Below are 18,793 nucleotides of genomic sequence, written 5' to 3' on the forward strand. Positions count from 1 at the left end.
TGCCAAACTTGCATTCAGCTGATGCCTCGCTATCTGTGAGGGAAGGCAGAGCCAGTGGCCACTCAACGGGACTTTGTCCTCCTGATGGCAGGCCGCTTATGAAACGACAGGCGTTGCGTGTGCTGGCATGACAGAAAGGCTCTAGCCTGCACAATAGCGGTGTTCTCTGTGAACTCAGCTGCGAAAGACTAGCACAAAATTAAACGGGAGCACATGCAAGCTTGGAGCACTTTTCAGCAAGACCTCATCAATTATTGGCACTAGTGGAGGCAACAGCTGCTGGTTGGATGGGCTTTCCATGCTTGTATATGTGTCTGTATTTCCTGTACGCTCTGTATGTATAGATTAAAAGCCATAGGCTTTAAGGGCAGCTAATAATCATTCACCACATTTCATATGCTCAGTGTATGAGACGCACAGAGAAGTGGGAGAGACCCACTCTGTTGTTAAAGAGGACTATGCATCCCACAGACTGTGCTATCTGTGGGCTCTGTACAGGGCTTCTGCAGACCCTGTGCACACAGAGCACGTCCTTGCCAATGAAGTTTAACCTTGCCTGTCCAGAGATGCTTTCAGAATGTGAGAAACTCCTGCTCTGGCTGCTGCAGTCCTGTCAAAGGGCAGGTTTAGCTGTTGCACTGATGCCTCTGTGTTGTGATCTGCTCCCAGTAGGATCAGGTGCACCTTCCGAGCATACATTAGCCCTGTGGCTCTTCATAAACAAGGGTTAATGAGGAGGTGAAGCTCTGAAGAGCAGACTCTTGTTCCTGCCAAGGTCTGAGCTGGGAGACTTCCCTCTGAGGCTACTCTGAGCGAGCTGCTCGGAGAGGGAGCTCCCTCTGTGACCTGATAGAGCAGGACACAGTGCTCGCGGGAGCTATCTCTGCCCAGGAAGGTAATTCACCCATGTGAGTGCACTTTCCAAAATCTGCCCTTTTAGTGGAAATCAAACCAGCTGACACAGGCAAGGGGGAATGTTTGTTCAATCTGAGATCAGAGGCCCTTGTTCTGAAAGCTCAGTTTTATCCTCAGTCCTAACTTCGCTCTGCCCAGCGTTAATCACTGGTCTGGGAACAGAGAATTTGAACAGTCTCCAGAGCTATACAAGCAGATTTGGTAGCTCTCAGCAGTGCTTTGTAAATAAGTCCCAGCAGGCACTCGCGTATGTAAACAGCTTCTTTGCTAGCACCAGTGCCTTTCTCCACGGGTTACTGAGTCTGGCAGAGGGTGGCTGGAAGGGCTGTGCTAGTGTTAGCGAGGATGCGGGATCACGGAATAGCCTCAGCCCACACAGAAAAAGAGCAACAGGCTGCAGTTTACAGTTTTACCACCTGCTTCTCTGCAGCTTGGTAAGAGCAAGACTTGAGTCAGGGTGCCAGAAAGCCAGCTGTGTTGCAGAAACAGCTGTGCCTTGGCATCAGCTTTGTCCCTTGGTGTGTATGTGTTACAACATAGGCTTTAATTGCACAAGCATGATGAACTCACCTTAACTAAAGGGCTAGGTTTTTTTACATGTTAGTTTGTGCCTGCCAGAGGAGAGGTATGGGATGAATATGTAAGGGGCAAATTTTCTTTTCAGACTCCATGGTAAACCTCTAGGGTAGGACATTCTGATGCGACTGAGATCAGTCTATGTCCTGAGACCTTGCTAATGTTTTCTTGAATATTTCCATTAGAAATTGACATTTTTTGACCATTTGCATGGAGTGTTTTGGGAGTTCTTTGTAGGTATGTGCACGTGTTTGAAAATTTAGAGAAAAGGAATGCATTTGCTTTTGAAAGTATTCATTTATGTTAAAAGGCTATTTTCTCTTACGAAATATCTGGTGGGGTTTTCTTCAAGATGGACAATATTTCCTAGCCCTTGAGACCTGATGCTATCAGGCAACATTCAAATTATTGAGCTGCTGAGGATATAAATAAATGCTGCTAAATAGTTTAGCTCAATGGCCTTTGCCCTTCCTGGGGGATGCACCTCGTCTTCCATCAGTATGATTAGCAGAGGAGACATTGTGTACTAATTAATTGTCCAGACTCATTTCTCATTAGGTGGCAGTAGCTTGTGATGCACAGCTTTTTCACTAAAGTAAAAGAAACACATTTTACTACAGAGTCGACAGGTGCCCAGATCTTCACCCATGCTAACAGATTTTGAGCTGTCTAAATGAGCATAAATGAACCTACCCCCAGCTTGTTTCATCATCCTGTCTGGACATTGCCCACAAAGGTCTGCATTTCCACCAGTGGGGAGTGGTGACCCAGTTGGATGGGGCCCCCGATTTCCAGCATAATGTTTCCCTGGGCCTCCAGCACTGGCACCTCGTGCTGCTATTGTATGCGCAGCCGGTGTTGCAGTTAACCTGTTCTTGAACTTCACTGCAACACCCAGATATTGCTGCTGCACTTGCTCAGGAATTTATTAATTTATTTTTTGTTTTCCTGTGAGGCCTAGGGCTGGGCATCCGGGCACCTGGCACTGGGACAGGCAGGATAAGGAAGTGGCATTCGCAAGCACTATTCCTGGCACTGCCTTGCGGCATGACCTTGAGCAAGACCAATGGGAGGTGGATGGGACAGAGTCTCGTGACGCTGCCACCTCGTTTTGCTCTGCGGTGGCTTCCCAGACAGCAAGTGGGAGCATTATATCACTTGTCCTTGGCAATGCTTGGGGCATCTGGGATGGAAATTCAGTGAAACTAACGGAAGTGCTCTTCTTAGTGATGCTACCTGGCAGCATTGCAACAAGAAGGGTGGTGTCAGGGAGAAGGAGCTACAACCCCTGGACTAAGATGCTTAAGATGTGTCCCCTGTTATCTGTCTCCATTTAAATTAATCTTCTAGGTTCACCTTCAAACCGGTGGAGAGACATGAAGAGAAGGCCCTCTCCATGGAGGGTGAACTCAGGTGAGGAGATCTCTCAGACGGAGCAGAGCGTTCATGCTCTAAATACACCAATGTCTCTTCTCTGAACATAAAGGCAGTCCAACTGACATGCTCAAGTGGGGGTATCTACCGCAGATGCACATAACCTGGGTCTTGCCCTACTCCCAGCTCTCAGTGCTGAAGGCCAGCTGTAACTGCCTGGATTTGTGGTGTCTGGCTGGATTCTGTCAAAAACAATGCCCAGGTCACTTAACAGCTGTCAGTCAACTGCACCATATGATGAGTGTAGTAGTATTTGCCTATCTCCTGGGGAAGTGATAGTCTTGGCTAAAACTCGTAACCAGAGTTGCTTTCTTGAGGCAAAGACTGTCGTATGTTCTGGTGCTGTTCTGTTGCAACCTGTCCTTGCTATTTTAAGTGAGCTTGAGAGTTGGGATCTTGGTAAGGCTAAATGAGGTTTAGAACTTCCACACTGAAGGAAGTCTCTCAGCCATTTCTGTGAGGTCAGGTTTCCACTCTAGTTAGCTCCAGCCAAAACTTTTAAAGGAATAAAATGTCCCTATGCTCTGAAGACTAAAGCTATATGGTAGTTTTCCTCCACAGTTGCTCAACAGCTACCATATTTCACTTGCTTACACACATCTGCTAAAGAGGTTTTTATTTGGTTTTAGGCTATCAGAAGGTATGTGCTCATGTGGCTGGAAATCCCACTGCAGCAAAGATCCTGTCATCCTATCCCAGGCCGTTCCTATGCACTAAGTACACATGCTCAGGAATGAGAGTGAGCACGTGTCCCAGGAACATGGAAAGGAGGAGAAACTACAGGGAGATCTGCCAAGGAAAAGCTGCAGGGGCAGAATGAAGCCAAGGACCACCAGAAGCTACAGGAAAACACAACCTTTGTTTTAAGAGAAGCTTTCATTCCATTTACAAAAGTGATACGATGATAAACTAGCAATTTCCTTTATGGTGAGGCAAGTACCATGGCCAGATTCCCACTGAAATGAAAGAAGGATGGCTGGAGACACTACCCAAAGCAGCACTCATTTCTCAATGATATTTGGACAAAAAGAGCAAAGCCTATGCCCAGGCATAACAGAATTGCTGCTAGCGAGGTGTTGTCACATTGGTGGCATCTCCAGTAAGAGGGCTCTCCTTAGAAGTTGAAGGGTGTATGTGCAGGAACATAGCCCTCTGGGAGTGAGGTTGGAAAAACAAACTTTAAATAAAGGCCTGGGGAGGAGGATTTGCAAGGCTGTGTGTTCTTTTTAGTTGGGATTTGTGTGGTATCCTTTACTTTTGATATGTAGCTGGATGAAGAGCATAAAGACTAAGATACAATGATGAATAAAGGAAAATATGACAGCAAGAACATAACACTGATTGGAGCAGGAAGCAGATGCTCCATCCAATGTTATGTAACTAGTCCAGGTGGGAAAATGGTAGAAGCAATGGAAACAACTGAACATTAAGACCAAGAGCTCATAGAATCATAGAATGCTTAAGGTTGGAAGGGACCTCTAGAGGTCATCTAGTCCAACCCCCCTGCACACGCAGGGTCACCTAGAGCACGTGGCACAGGACTGCGTCCAAGCGGGTTTTGAAGAACTCCAGAGAAGGAGACTCCACAACCTCTCTGGGCAACCTGTTCCAGTGCTCTGTCACCCTCACTGTCAAGAAATTTTTCCTTAAGTTCCTGTGGAACTTCTGATGCTTCAGTTTCTGGCTATTTCCTCTAGTTCTGTTGGTGGCCACCACCAAAAAGAGGCCAGCACCATCCTCCTCACTCCCTCCCTTGAGGTACTTATAGACACTGATTAGATCCCCTCTCAGCCTTCTCTTCTCCGGGCTGAACAGGCCCAGCTCTCTCAGTCTTTCCTCATAGGGCAGATGTTCCAGGCCCCGAATCATCCTTGTAGCCCTGTGCTGGACTCTCTCCAGCTCATGAGCAATATAATGAAGGAGCTAGAACTTGGCAATGAAACTGTCCATCCCAGGGGCATGGCAGGCAGTTGTCATGGCTGGACCAGCGAGACTGAAGGATTTGCACTGCTCTAAAGAAAAGCGAAGATGAGTGGAGGTACCTGACCTTGGAAGAAAAATGTAGGTGTTTCCTTGGAGGAAGAATGTACATGTTTCTTTCGAGTTAAAATGACATTGTAATGGAGGAGGACAGCAGTGCCATTCTCAAGAACTGGAAGAGGAGAGAGAAAGATGTAACAAGTGCCAGGAATGGCACTAGTGTGACCTAGAAAAAAAAAGCAGACATGATCATGTGAGTCTAGAAGGGCTTTGCTTTTTTTAGCCCAGCAAGATAAATGTTAAGAGGGTGTATGATTGCTGCCTATTAATACCTGAGGTGGATAAATCCCAGCAAAGGAGAATTGCCATTTCAGCTAAAAGACTGAAGGGTACTGGAATGAGAACACATACATATCACCTACTTAAAACAGAGGCTAGATACTGAGAGATGATTTTAGCCATAATAACATACAGGCTTCCTCCTAGCCACTGTAAATTATTCTCTGTTGAGCACCATAAACACCATCTTGAGCCAAACTCTACCTCTCTCGACCAACTCCAAATAGCATCATAGCAAACATCTCTTTCACCCTTCTCTAAGATTTTGTTGCCACAGGGATTACAACCTACATGACTACTCTTTTGTGGGAAGTCTTGGTTAAGCTATGCTGTAAGCTATTCCAACTGCATAAGGCCAATTCACCCCCAAAAATGTAGAAGCAAAATTAAGTGCTTTGGCCCATTTTAGCTTGAGCTATATTATATTATAAAATAAAATGAATCCCTGGTCTCATTTCTCCTTAAATCTGGATGCATAGATGACTCCTATAAGCAAAAGTAAGAGATGCTTCTTCAATAACCTCCCAGAAATGCACAGGTCTGGCATGTCTTTGTAGTTGTGTGTTCTCTGATACAAGTAGACATGTTAGTACCTCTCCTGATGGGGAACTGGCCCAACAGCTAAGACAAATAAACACGTATAAGTTAGCAAGAAGTCTTGCACCACAAAGTGTCTTTTATCTATCCTTTTCATCGCTGTTCTCCTGAGCTTCCTCTTCCTACATGCGGAATCATCTGGCCCATTCCTGCTCTAAAAAAATCAAAGACCCAGGACCCAGATTCCAGAGGAAAGACTGAGCTAAGTATTTCTGGCTTGCTTGTGGAGGCCTGAGGACAGAGGCAGGTCTCCTCTGTATGTCTGCATTAGTGGCTGCAAGACTTCATGCGAGTTATTTTGCCAGGCATCAGACAGAGCTAAAAAATGAAAAAAGGGAACAAGCTCCAAATTAAGTATAATGAGAGAGGAGAATATTGTTCTAAAGCACCTTGTTTTGAATGATGTAGTCAGCCTTACCTTATTAACTTCCATTAATAAATGCTCGTGTTTTAATCAAGGCAGGACATTTCTTGTAGCTCAGCTTTTGTATACAAACAGAACTGGAGACACAACTTCCAAGGATAGATTTTGACTCACCTGAGAGCATTGATGTTGATTGTGTGTACAGATGATTGCTAGTGTGTGATATTCTTGCTGAACACTTCTCATAGGTCAAAACTGTTTCAGAAGCTTGCCCCCTGTGCCATAGGCTCCTCTGTTCACTGCTGTGTGCTGGTCTCACAAATTAGAAAATGATTTCCCCATTTTCTGAAAGGGAGACACTGAAACAAGATCCTTAAAATCTAATGTTAGAGGCCTGTAGCTAGCAGTGTCCCTCAGGGGTCAATAATGGGATCAGTCTTGTTCAATTTATTCATCAATGAAGGGCTAGAGTGCACCCTCGGCAAGCTTGCTGATGCTACAAAGCTGTGAGTAGTGGCTGATACACGAGGACTGTGCTGCCATTCAGAGGGATCTGGACAGGCTGGAGAGGTAGGCGGTGAGGAACCTCAAGAAGTTCAATAAAGGCAAGTGCAGGATCCTGCATCTAGGGAGGAATAACTCCATGCACCACTGCAGGTTTGGGATTGACCTTCTGGAGAACAGCTCTGCAGTGAAGGACCTGGAAGAATGGTGGACAAGTTGACCATGAGCCAGCAACATGCCTTGTGTCCAAGAAAGTCAGTGGTATCCTGGCCTGCATTAGGAGGAGCGTTGCCAACAGGTTGAGGGAGATGATCCTCCCCCTCTACTCAGCCCTGATGAGGCCATGCCTGGAGTGCTGTGTCCATTGCTGGGCTCCCCAGTACAAGAGGGACATGGAGCATTCAGCATAGAGCTACAAAGATGATCAGGGGACTGGAGCATCTCTCTCATAATGAAAGGCTAAGGGAGTTGGGCCTGTTTAGCCTAGAGAAGAGAAGTCTGAGAAGTGATCTGATCAGTGTGTACAATACCTTAAGGGAGGGTGCCAAGAAGATGGGGCCAGACTCTTTTTCAGTGGCGGTCAGTGACAGGACATGAGGCAGCAGGCACAAAGTGAAGCACAGGAAGTTCCACCTGAATTTGAGGAAAAACTTCCTGACTGTGAAGGTGATACAGCACTGGAACAGGTTGCCCAGAGAGGTTGTAGAGTCTCCTTTCCTGGAGATATTCATAGTTTGCCTGGATGCAACCCTGTGCAACATGTTCTAGCTGACCCTCCTTGATCCAGGGGGTTGGACTACATGATCCCCAGGAGTCTCTTCCAACATCAGCCATCCTGTGCTTCTGGAATGTGCTGTGCTGCTCTTGTCACATTCCCTCAGGGGACAGTGACAGACTTAGGATTTCTTGGATAGCACTATAAGGCATCTGTCTGTCTACTATTATCTTCCTATAGTATTCTGTCCATGCTCTGTAAGTAGGTGTCTGTGCTGATGCCTCCAGATGTGTCTTCTCATATGTCGGCCAGTGGGTGGGGGTCAGGGCGTGAACCCTGTTTTGTGTCTCTGCATGTCTGTGTGTGAGTTCATCTCTGCATACCATGAAAAAATAATGAAGGTGTAAGTGCAGTTAAAATCTGTGAAATCTGTAAATTCTTCCATGTGGGGGAGAAAGAGGTAACATGGAAGAGCAGCTAACACCCACCAATACGTTTTTCATTACCCCGCACTCATCTGTTAGAAGAGGACAAGAAAGCAGAGCATCCAAGTGACAGCTTTAGGTGATGCTGAGAGCCACCAGACAGGTGAATGGGAAAGGGATATGAGCACCGTGCACACTCCTGGCTCAACACATGAAACTCCCGTGGGGATCTGCTGGCTCTGGGCTCACGGTTGTGCCCTGCCTCTGATTGTAGCTTAATAATAACGGGTTCCCACAAGGACACAGCTTCTCCAGACTACACCAAGATGGGCACGGGCATACAAGGTGAGGGCTCCCCAGGGGCTGGGAGGTGGCCTGGAGGCCCGAGTGGAAGGGGCCAGGTCATCCAAGCCAGGCTGGATTTATTCTTGGAAAAAATGCACTATTCTGACACGTCACCAAACAACTTGATGGGGGTAGAGAAAAGAAGGGAGCCCTTTGTCATTGCACTGGGAACAAAGGCTGGTCTGTGAGGCCGGGAGGAATACTGCCCCAACCGGGATCAGCTGCTCTTGTTTCTTCCGTCATGCTGACAATGCACAGTTGCAGGGTTTCTTTCCCTGTGCGGGGAGAATAGGATTTAGTAATACCGTAAGTCAGTCAAACAGCAGCCCAGATAACAATTCAAGTCCCGTTCAATGGATGCAGCGTTTTCTTTGTGTTGTTTTTCTCCCACTTCCTCTCTTTTGCACTTTTAGACTCATTTCCTCTCTTTCTCTCTGCAACATGAGCACTACAAGTACACATCCACTCTCACTCCACTTGCTTCCACCCACCTCCAGTGGGTTTATATTGCTAGGGCGAATTAAGGTTTTTGCCAATGCTGTCCTCAGAGAAGCGGTGTTAAGCATGGACTTATTATTGCTGTGCACCAATGGAGTCATATCCACCAAAATGAGTTGGGCTGTGCATTTTGCTCTTTTAGGCTGCCTTTGGTGGGGACTTTGGTAAATGCTACAGCAGGAGCTTCCCGGAAGCTTCTTCTGGGAGAGACGTGACAGAAGGTTCCCTTGCGAACACCAGATGTGACTGTAAAGTGTAACAGCAGTGGCATACTGTCCTTGTGTCTGGACATTGAATGGGTCTCAAGTGATTTAGCTTGACCACGGTTTGATGAAATTTTGTCATCATTATATAACCACCAAAGTGAAAGCCAGTTCAGGGTGGGACACCTGCTCCAAGAGGGCTGTCTCTGTTCTCTTTGTCCATTTGGCCCATGCAAAGGTGGCCTCCTCTGTCTGTTGTAAAAGGCAGTCATGGCCATGGGGCTCGCACAAGGCACAACACTGTCCTTGCATGGCCTTGCACAGTTGGAAAGGTGAAGAGGAGTGGGGACAGATGGCAGCGTCTTCTGACTGCCGATGTCCAATCATCGCACCTCTAGCAGTGTCTGTGTGGTACCTAGAAACAGCCTCTGGCCGAGCTGCAGCTTCTCTCTGCTCTTGAGCTGTGACCCAGGGGCTCTTTACGCTCTTAAGTTTTTCGCTCCCATCACAGATGCACTTAATTCCTGCAGAGTCAGGGGGAAGGCATGCAGTCTAGCCAGATTTCATGGCTGTCCGCAAGCCACTTGTGTAACAGTCCCCCATTGCTACATATTCCTGTAAAATCAGGATAGTCCCAGCTGACTCCAATTTGAGGTGCTAGAGACTGGCCCTAGATAGAGACCAAGTGGTATGTACTTGGGCTGTTCTGGAAAACCTCTCAAAGACCTCGTTGGTGCATCTGGTTCATAAATTCAGGGATAAAACCAGTGTGCACATGTGAAGTCAGTAAAAAATCTGGCCTGGTCGGATAGGGAAGGATCGTGGAGGCATGATTTGCTTCCCTGGAAGATCCAGTATTGCCACTGCAAGGATCCAGGAACAGACAGTCCTGTGACTTCCAGTGCTTTGCATTGAAAGCTTGAAGTGGGTGAGAGGGTGCTAGGAAACACTTTTTTGGAGGGTAGAGAAGAGGCAGAATTTGAGTGCAATTGATAAAAAGGCACCTCTTTATTGACCATAGGCAGGCCCCTCTTCTATAAATTAATACCTGGAATACTGAGTAAATGCTTATAATGACTTGGTGCCGGAAATACAGAGGAAATGTTAGAACCAAAGAACAGAGCACTCAAAGCTCCACTGGAGCTCCAGAACCTTGGGAAGCAGACGAGGAAGGTCAAAGTTTTGCTCTGTGTCTGTACAAGGTGCATGTAAATAACAAGACCTTGCAAAACAGCCTCAGTTCTTACACTGTCTCCTCTGATGCACTTGGTGGTAGTTTTCAGATAAGTACCTCTTAAGGTGAAGAAAGCTAAGCTTGAAAGAAATGAGAGGCATTCTACAGTCCACATTAAATAAGAGAAGCATTTTTTCCGTCAAAGGAAGGCGACATTAGCAAAGCTTGTGATGGATGAGCAAATCACATCATACAGAGAAGAGAGGGGAGGAGAAAGGAAAGGACAAGCATAGCCAAATCCTTTAGAAGAGATCAGTCCATGATCCTAAAACAAGATAGACAATCTGGAGAGCCAGAACTAACTCCAAATGCGCCAAGCAACGCAGCATATTCCCTCCAAAAAATAAAATGGCTAGACTCTCATGAGCAGAGTCCTTCTCTAGTCTTTCAGATGGAGATCTGCAGCACTGCAGAAAAGGGTCCAGATGAGTTAGTTAGGATTGCAGAGCTCAGTATGTGGGTCAAGGAAGACTGTGCGTGAGCCCAGGGCAAACTGTTCAAGACAAGATGATGTGAATATGGCTAGACATAGCTGGTATCTTATGCTATGATCTGATTATATGCAAAAATTTGCTACACTTCAGTGGGTCTGCAGTAGAGCACTCTGCGAAGACAGTCAGACTGGTAGCTGCTAGAGCTGCTTGCTTCCATACAATGCAAGAGTGGACAAAAATGGAAAATAATCCTGCTTCTTTTAAGAAAGACCCAAAGAAGGGCTTTACCTGGCCCAGAAATTTGCCCAGTTAATCAGCTGTATCAGTTCCTCTGATAAAATGATTGATTTCTTCCCCCAAGGCTTGTACCATGAATACCCTTTACATCATTGTTAAAAGAGACTTCCATTGCAAAGCGCTGCAGAGTAGTTAGTGATATATAGTACAGTGTGTATAAATACATGCACACATTATAGACAAGTAACTGTGCAGTGTGTATATATTCAATCTCAGAGACAGCATATATATATATGTATATACACATATACAATGGACATTACATGTTATAGAATATACATTATATATGCTAGAGTAGAGCTCCTAATGAAGAGCAGATTTCTACAAGCTGACCTCACCTTCAAGAGGAAGCTGAGGAGAGAGATCCTGGTGTCTCTGACAGTGGGAATTTGGAGCAGATTAAAGAGACAAGGAAGATGAAACAGCGCACACAACCCTCCCCTAAAATCTGAGGCTAGCGCTACAGGAAAGGATGAGATCCCCGAGCCCCGCAGGGAGTAGGAAATACCCAGACAAGGAAAAAGGTTGCTGTGTCTGATGTCCTGGAGCAATCCGGCAGGTCTGAACAATGGCAAGAAGCGCTGCAGCAGTCACCAGGCAGTGTTTTTCAGGTGAGTTGTTCTGCCTGTTTATAGCTGTGCCCTGCACTAATGAACCCTGCTGTTACTCTTCCCTTTCGGTTTGAGAAGGAAGACGAGAGAATGGGCGCAATGCGTTTATGGTAGAGCCCAGGCGATTGGAGCAGGATGCTGCAGTTCAGCAGAGGTCCAGGATAAGGCAGATCCCTTGCAAGGAGCCTGAGGGTCCATGCCTGGTACCCTGGGGTGTGGGCACTGTCTCCTGAATACGCACCCCAGCCAGGCTCCTTCCTCCACTGATGGCAGATTTGCCTGGAGCTGACCAAGGCCAGAGTCGCCTGGCCAAAGGTAACGTGCTTTCTATTGCCCAAGCTAGGAGGACCCATCCAAGGGAGGGCTGAGAAGTCCTCTGGAGCACAAAGTGGCACATGGGCCGGTGGAGGGCAGAGCAGCACCTTAACAACCCATTGAAAAAGCTCACTTTAACAATACCATCACATGGTGCCCTTGGTAAGGGTGTGCTTTTAAAGCCATTGCCTGTGTGTAGTAACTTCATGAAAAGCTGTCTCATCTCAGTGCACAGAACCTAAAGGGTAGCATTCAGCCTGCCTCCCCAGCTCCCCTGGCTTTGGTATACGTAACCATGATGCCCAAATACCACTTTAGACAAGAACCTGGCACCCAGCAGAACAAGGAGGGTGTCTCTCACACCTTGCAGGGACACCAAGCCCAGGTTCATATAACTCAGCATGAAGGAAGAGCAGCAGCTAAGGCATCCTTGAGATGTGGCCAGAATCAGCTCAGGTGTTTGAGAGGGAGCACTGGGTGCTACTTGTGCTGGAAGGTGAGGCCAGATTGCTGCCAGCAGTGGCTGAACAGAGGTGGCCGCGGCAGAGGTGGCTCCCTTGGTGCATTGGAAATGGAGGGAACATCTGGATGTGGAGCACGTAGAGCCCTTGGGAACTATGGATCTGGGCACATGCCAGCACAGGGGTAGCTTGCCTCAGTGGGGAGGGAGAAAAGGGGAATGTTTTTTTCCATGGAGAGACACGGTTGTCAGGGGTTAAGCAGAGCCTCTCTGGGCTGCTAACTTGGCCTGTGAGGGCAACCTTCTTCTGGCTGTGCAGCCCTATCTCAACTCCGTGCCTGCATATTCAGTACAGTTGCTCCTGCAATGCAGGAACCTCGAGAGCATTTACCAAAGATTCATCATCCAACCTCATCTTCATGCAGGTCAGGGCGGATCAATGTGCAGGGCAGAGAAGGGGTTAAACGAAGAGCTGTGGAAAAGGTAAAGCTAAAAAAAAACCCTCTGCCTGAAGTCTGGGAAGGGAGCATTCTGCTCAGCTGCTTAGGACAAAAGTTTATGATTTTTTTTCCTATAGAGTTTGGCAGTGTTATCCACTGTGAAAAATCACTGGCCGTGGAGATATCTGATAAGGACGGAGCTGGCATCAGCTGGGAGAACAAAATGTCAAGAATGCATCAGGCTGCGCCCCCCACTTTTACCCGGGGCAGGACATTGGTCTGGGAACAGTGTGTTGTTTGCCCTTATCTCTAATTCTCCTGCCTGCCTCGCCTCTTTATTGCCTCCTGATGAGTGCAAATGCAGTGCTTTGAGATTTGATCTTCTGCTAAGAACCTCTTCTCCTCCACTGCCACCACTAACCCCTATTCCCTCATGCTTTGGCTGATGATGGGAGATTTAGGTTGCTGGGAATGATGTGAGTACAGAGAAATACCTCTAATCTGGCTAGCTCTGCGCTCCCAGATCAAGGGTGATAAGGTTTTCCCTGTGATCAGCAAAAAACTGCCTTTTAAAGCAAAAGCTGTCTTTTCCCAAGCGCTTTACATGGATGGGAAGCAAGGAGTGAGCCTGGTCCAACTGCCCTTTCTGATGAGAAAGGGAGTGAGAGCCAGCTGCAGGGCTGCTGCTGCCAGATGCCCAGCGGCAGCTCCCTGCTCTTCTCGAGGGCACACCTGGTGAGATCAGGCCCCAGCGACACCATGGGAGCAACAGCTCTGCTGCCTTCTCCCTAGGTGCTGGGACAAGCCTGCTCAAACCTGAATGGCGGTCAGCAAAAGGGTATTTATGTAACTATGATATCTGGAGACAACTGCAGTTATATACTTAAGCAACCAGACTTTGCCTGAAGGAGTGTTCAGGTGTCAATATTTCACTGTTCTGGGCAAAGACAGCACAACCATTAAGGAGTGTATATGATTATGGACAGAAAAGACCCAACAAATCTGTTACAGTGTAGTTGTGCTTTGAAACATGCATGTGCTTTGGTGGGGGAAAGTTCATGGATGTTAGCGGAAGGGCCAGCAACCAAGTACATGCAAAGTAATGGGATGACTTGGCTCAAAGCCGGCAAAGGATAGCTCTTGTTTTGAAGCAATTCATCCAAGATGGCAATTTTTCACTAAGGAAGAGAAAGAAGGTCACTTGAGAGTATCCTTTTCTCCAGGGAACAGCTCTTTGCATTTCTATTTTAATCTCTCTGAGGACAGACTGCCTCCTGAAAAAAAATGGAAGAGCAGGCAAATAAGAACATGTGGGCAAATAGATGTGAGAAAGAGGAGTCCACGGACAGTGATGTCTCAGACTAAGTGTTGCAATGATTTCCTTTTAGAAAATAGTTTTAAAAGAAAAAAAATGCGGAAAAAAGGACCTGTGTGACTAGCTGTAATTACTACTGAAAACCACAGGGGAAAATAGTTTTACTGAGGAAAAAACAAACAAAAAAAGAAAACAGCTAGCTGTCAAGCCGCTTCCCTCTCCCCTGCATGCCCTGCCTCTGCCCATGGGACCAGCTTCAGGCGCTGGAACAGCACAAGCTGAAGGGAGAGTCTTCCCATCTGATTCAGGCTGTAGTTTGACAAGGTCGTAACTCTGGCTACCAGGCTCCTGACATCAGATTAAACACAACCCGGCCGTGCAATGCAGAGGGCAGATGAGTAGAAACTTGCTCTGTTGGCTCAAAATCACTTATGAATTTTTGACACAACAATTCAGTATTCTTTTCTTCTGAATCAGGTACTGACTGCCCTCCCAAAGATGCCCCAGGGCTGACATGAATGTCATAGTGTTCTGGCTAATTTGCCCAATGTATTACCATGCCTGATCTAGACCAGATTTATACAGCTATGCAATGCAGAAGTGCACTGGTTCGATAAATGATCAGATTATGATTAAATGATCAACTCATGTATTGTCAAACATATCTGTGGCTAGACAGATAGATATTACATATATAAAGCAAATCACAAGTGTATCTGGAGCCCATATTCACCCACTGGCACCACATCTTAGCTAAGCCAATGGTCCTGTGCAAGAAGACATGGTCAGAAACTCCTTCGACTAATGGCATAGCTAAGAAGGGCACTGTGTCCTCAATAACAGCACTCTCCTTGTCTGCTACGTGGCTGTGTCCCGATCTAGCTCGGATCCGTTGTGAAATCTGAGAGCAGTATTCTATTTCCAGCAGGTATGAAGACCAAGGTAAATAACTCTAAATAGAAAACAAACTCGTTATGGAGAGAACATATATTAGATTTCATAATTCACCTTGGGACTCATTCACCTAAGGCTGCCCCACACCATTAGAATCAATGGCTATTTTTAACCCAGATTTCATGCAGCTAAGCATGCAAGTTCATATTGGTTACATACTATCAAAAATCTTTTAAAAAAATGTTAAAAAAAAAAAAACTATCTTTCTTTTGCAGCCTTTCCAAACTTTCCATGGCACAGAAGTTCCCCAGTGCCGAGGAGGCACGGCTTTTCACTGCTGCAGTGGGCAGGGTGGCCTGGCACTTTGCTTGGGAGCAGGTATTCTGTATCCGGCTCCTGATCACATCTCCCCTCCCCGTTGTTCGCACTGGCTCCTTGCCTAGCAGCGGCACGAGCTTCCCAGAGGTGGAGGGACATTTTAGCTCTACTGTGAAGGAAATCTGGGACCTTTTAGAGTGAAAGCAGCCATAGAAATGCAAGATCCCTTCGCCAATGTTGTTATTAGAGCTGGGCAAACTCACTGTATTTGCTTTCCTACCTCCTGAAGAGTCAGGGGGTTCAAAAGTTCAGCTGGGTGAAGATGCTGCTCTGTTTGGAGCAAGCAGAGCAAAGGAGCAGAACGACAGATGATCTCACTGCGGGGAGGCTGAGCATGATGAGGAAGACAAGGAGGGAAACAAATCTTCCTGTGAAAATGGACCCTCCACCAAATTTTTCATCGCTAAAGCCCAGACAGCCTCCCCAGGACAGTATGGAGCCGGGGACAGAGAGGAGGGCTGCAGATCATGAGCAGGAGAGAGTAAGAAAAAAAGGTCTGAAGTCAGACTCCCTGCTCTTCCGCTAAGGCTCTCTGCCTCCCAAAAGGCCCTCAGCTGATCCTTCGGCTCTCCTGAGGGTGTTTGCTTACACATTGCCACCTAACTGGAGTTAATCTTCTTCATGTTTGGGATAATCTGCTGGTTCAGAGGCCTCACAGATTGGTCATTTTCCCTCCCTCTCTTTGCAGGTCCTGGAGTCAGAGAAGAGTACAGCTGTGGAGCAGGCTCAGGAATGTGCTACCTCCTCCTGTCAGTTCTGGGAGAAAAGTACTTTATCCTTTGAGGAATTATGCTTGGGGAGCAGGTCCCTTAGATGGATTAGCTCCTTTCTATTTGATGGGTCTCCTGAAGACTGAAAGAGAAAAAAAAAAAAAAAAAAAAAAGAGTCCAAACCTCAGCTAGAGCCTGAGGAAACTGTTCTGTAGAGATCTGTTGAGACTCCCATGTTCTGGTGGGCATCACCAGTCTGCTGGGCTGGTCCTGGCTGGCCTCTCATCCAACCTTTGCCCTTATGCCCCGGAGTGAACCCTGCTCAAAGCAGAAGTGCAGGCCAAGCGTACACAGCTGTTGTCATTCTGTCCTCTCTGAACTTTTCCTTTGCCATCTGGAAGCCCTTCTGTGTCCATCTCCTCTGTGACTATCAATATTTCAGTTCCCTACCCTGTCTGAGAGGGAGTGAATCATGAACACCTCATACAAGGCTTTCCTGTTGCTTTAAACTGAAGTCGAAATTGTCACCACCAGGGTGTCTTGCTGTCTGAAGGTGGAAAAAAAGCATCATGAGGACGAGCTCACTCATGTGACAGGAGCTCATTGACGTCAAAAGAAGCCACCATGAATGCCACCTCTGTGAATGCCACCTGTACCATCAAACCTGAGCTGAAAGGGCTTTTCCCCAAGGATGTCACCAGGGAAGATCACTGCTCCATAGGACATGCTGAGGGCAGACAGTAAAGACCCACTGACCCCAATACCTGCCAAGCAGGTGTTTACTCTAACACCTCTTTGCTCGCAAGGTCCAGGGAAGATCTTATGCAAGAGAGGTTTCCAAACTGCTCACTAGAGAAGACCTCATTCCTTTAGGACACCCCCCCAGCACTCATCCAGCGAGCCTCTCTGAAGAGACAACGCACTAGGCTTCCATTTCCTGGGAGAGACAAAAAGGAAAGCCCCAGAGCCTTATTCGGAGCCAGTAAAGTGTATAGAAAGGGACAGCACAAAACCTCAGCTGGCTCCCAAGGCCAATCAGAAGAGCACTCCCTGGCAAGGTGGTGAAACCACAGGCAGAACAACGTTGGCAGTGCACTGACGCCAAGCTGGCTGCTGACAGACACTTAAGGTCTTGTGTTGTTTAATCACGGCAGACACAACCTTCCTGTTGTTCACAGTCATCCTTGTGCCAGCCCGCCCTGGTCCTCTTGCTCCCTCCAAGATGGAAGCTGCCAGGCGACCGTCTTGTTTTGGAGGGGGGCAAGAAGCAGGCGGGCTGCAAGGCTGGATCCAGCTCCTGCTGGCCCAGGAGAGAGTGCAGCAGCTGCATGAGGGGCCCAGGGCAGGGTGGCCTGTCTCTGTGGATACCCCAAGGATGGTGCCCAGTCCCTCCATAACGGAACTCATCAAAGCCTCATCTCACTGCTGTTGGCACGTGCCTGCAGCTCTGCCTGGCCCATGTCCTGTCCTGTCCAGCCTCAAGGTCATGAAACAAGAGCCCACACAAGGGCTGACCTGAACCTCGCTCCCTCCGTGGCCTGGCTGCAGGGAAGTGGTGATTCGGCATGGGAGCAAAGCCAGCACGCTGTTCTTCAAGAGCAATGAAGTTTCAGCTTCATATCAGAATGCCAAAAGCCTAGAAATTCTTCATCCACGTTTTCAACTATAACTGTGGTAAGAAATCACCATCACCCTCTTCATTTCATGTAGACTCTGCACTGTGGCCTGCACATTGCAATGCATGAAGCTCCCTTTGGAAAAGAAAATCATGGGGAAGAGTCAAGTGCGCTCATATCTTATGCCAGACCCTGGCTGGTTTCAGCTGCAGCTCTGCTCAGTGCAGAGCAATTTGAGCAAAGACAGCAACCTCTGCCAGGACCAAGGGCCTGGAGTACCTTCAGATTCACTTGGCAGTGGCTGCCTGGCCTCAAGCAAGTCATGCTCACTCTGCAAATGCAGGTGGAACGCACCTGTATTAGTACTTTTCAACTTACAGAGTTTGGAAAATTCTGCTGAAATAAATCTGCTTTTAAATAGTCTTTTAGGCTTTGTACAACAAAGGGAGGGCAGAGAAGGAACCTGTCTGGCCTAGTTCATGTATCTTGCTGACCTCCCAAGACTGGGTTTCTTAAAGTGGTATGAGGAGTGTGTATAGCCCATTTATTATAGAAATCTGCAACTTTCATTAGCCCAAACCCCATTTGGCCTCTTAATTATCATATGTCGCTCAGCTGGTAAATATTGGCAAACATGTAAGGCTAATAAAAAATATCTAGTGTTGCCTCCCTCCCTTTCCCAACTGTCAGAGCCTCATTTGCCACCAGCTACAGCATCCTCAGTGCCTTTTCCTGGCCGTGTATGATAAATACCCAACGGTCCACAGGTGGATAAAGCTTTCCTTTAACATTAGTCATTTGGTTGTTCTAGATGCAGCCTCACAGTACTTTAATGTCACTGACAAGCTACACTGACAAATCAACAGCACAAAATATAAGAGCCACTCCTGAGCTGGCTGGTGTCCATGTGAGATGCTACTCGTAGGCAGACAGCATAACTGGGAAACATTTCTGCTGGGAATAGCTTGGGCATGGCTGTGCTCTGCTGTTGCTGTCCCAGCACAAGCACGGCCTGTCACTGAAGCACAGGGCACCGGTTCAGCGCTCGCACTGGTGGCACACACGTATGGTACCTCCAACCCCCTTCAAAATGTTCCAAGCCTCAGCCCAACAGGGTCATCAGCAACCTAGCCAAATGGAAAACTGCTCAGCTTTGGGCAGGTAAGTTGCGCTAGGGACCTTCATGGGTCCCCT

General features: G+C 47.3%; 1 protein-coding gene across 1 annotated transcript in view; it reads left to right on the plus strand.

Moving 5' to 3' along the window:
- The window catches only part of CD58 (CD58 molecule), a gene marked incomplete at its 5' end in the record, with an annotated part of 40,599 nt that extends 37,691 nt beyond the window's left edge, over positions 1 to 2,908 (plus strand). Inside the window, one exon of the mRNA XM_088531348.1 lies at positions 2,842 to 2,908. Within this exon, the coding sequence (XP_088387474.1) occupies positions 2,842 to 2,908 (67 nt within the window). The remainder of the gene's footprint in view (positions 1 to 2,841) is intronic.
- Between the last annotated feature and the right edge of the window lie 15,885 nt (positions 2,909 to 18,793).

The sequence above is a fragment of the Tinamus guttatus genome, unplaced genomic scaffold (assembly GCF_059628265.1).
Source record: "Tinamus guttatus ecotype Peru unplaced genomic scaffold, ASM5962826v1 Tinamus_guttatus_pri_ptg000408l, whole genome shotgun sequence".
NCBI classification, from domain to species: domain Eukaryota; kingdom Metazoa; phylum Chordata; class Aves; order Tinamiformes; family Tinamidae; genus Tinamus; species Tinamus guttatus.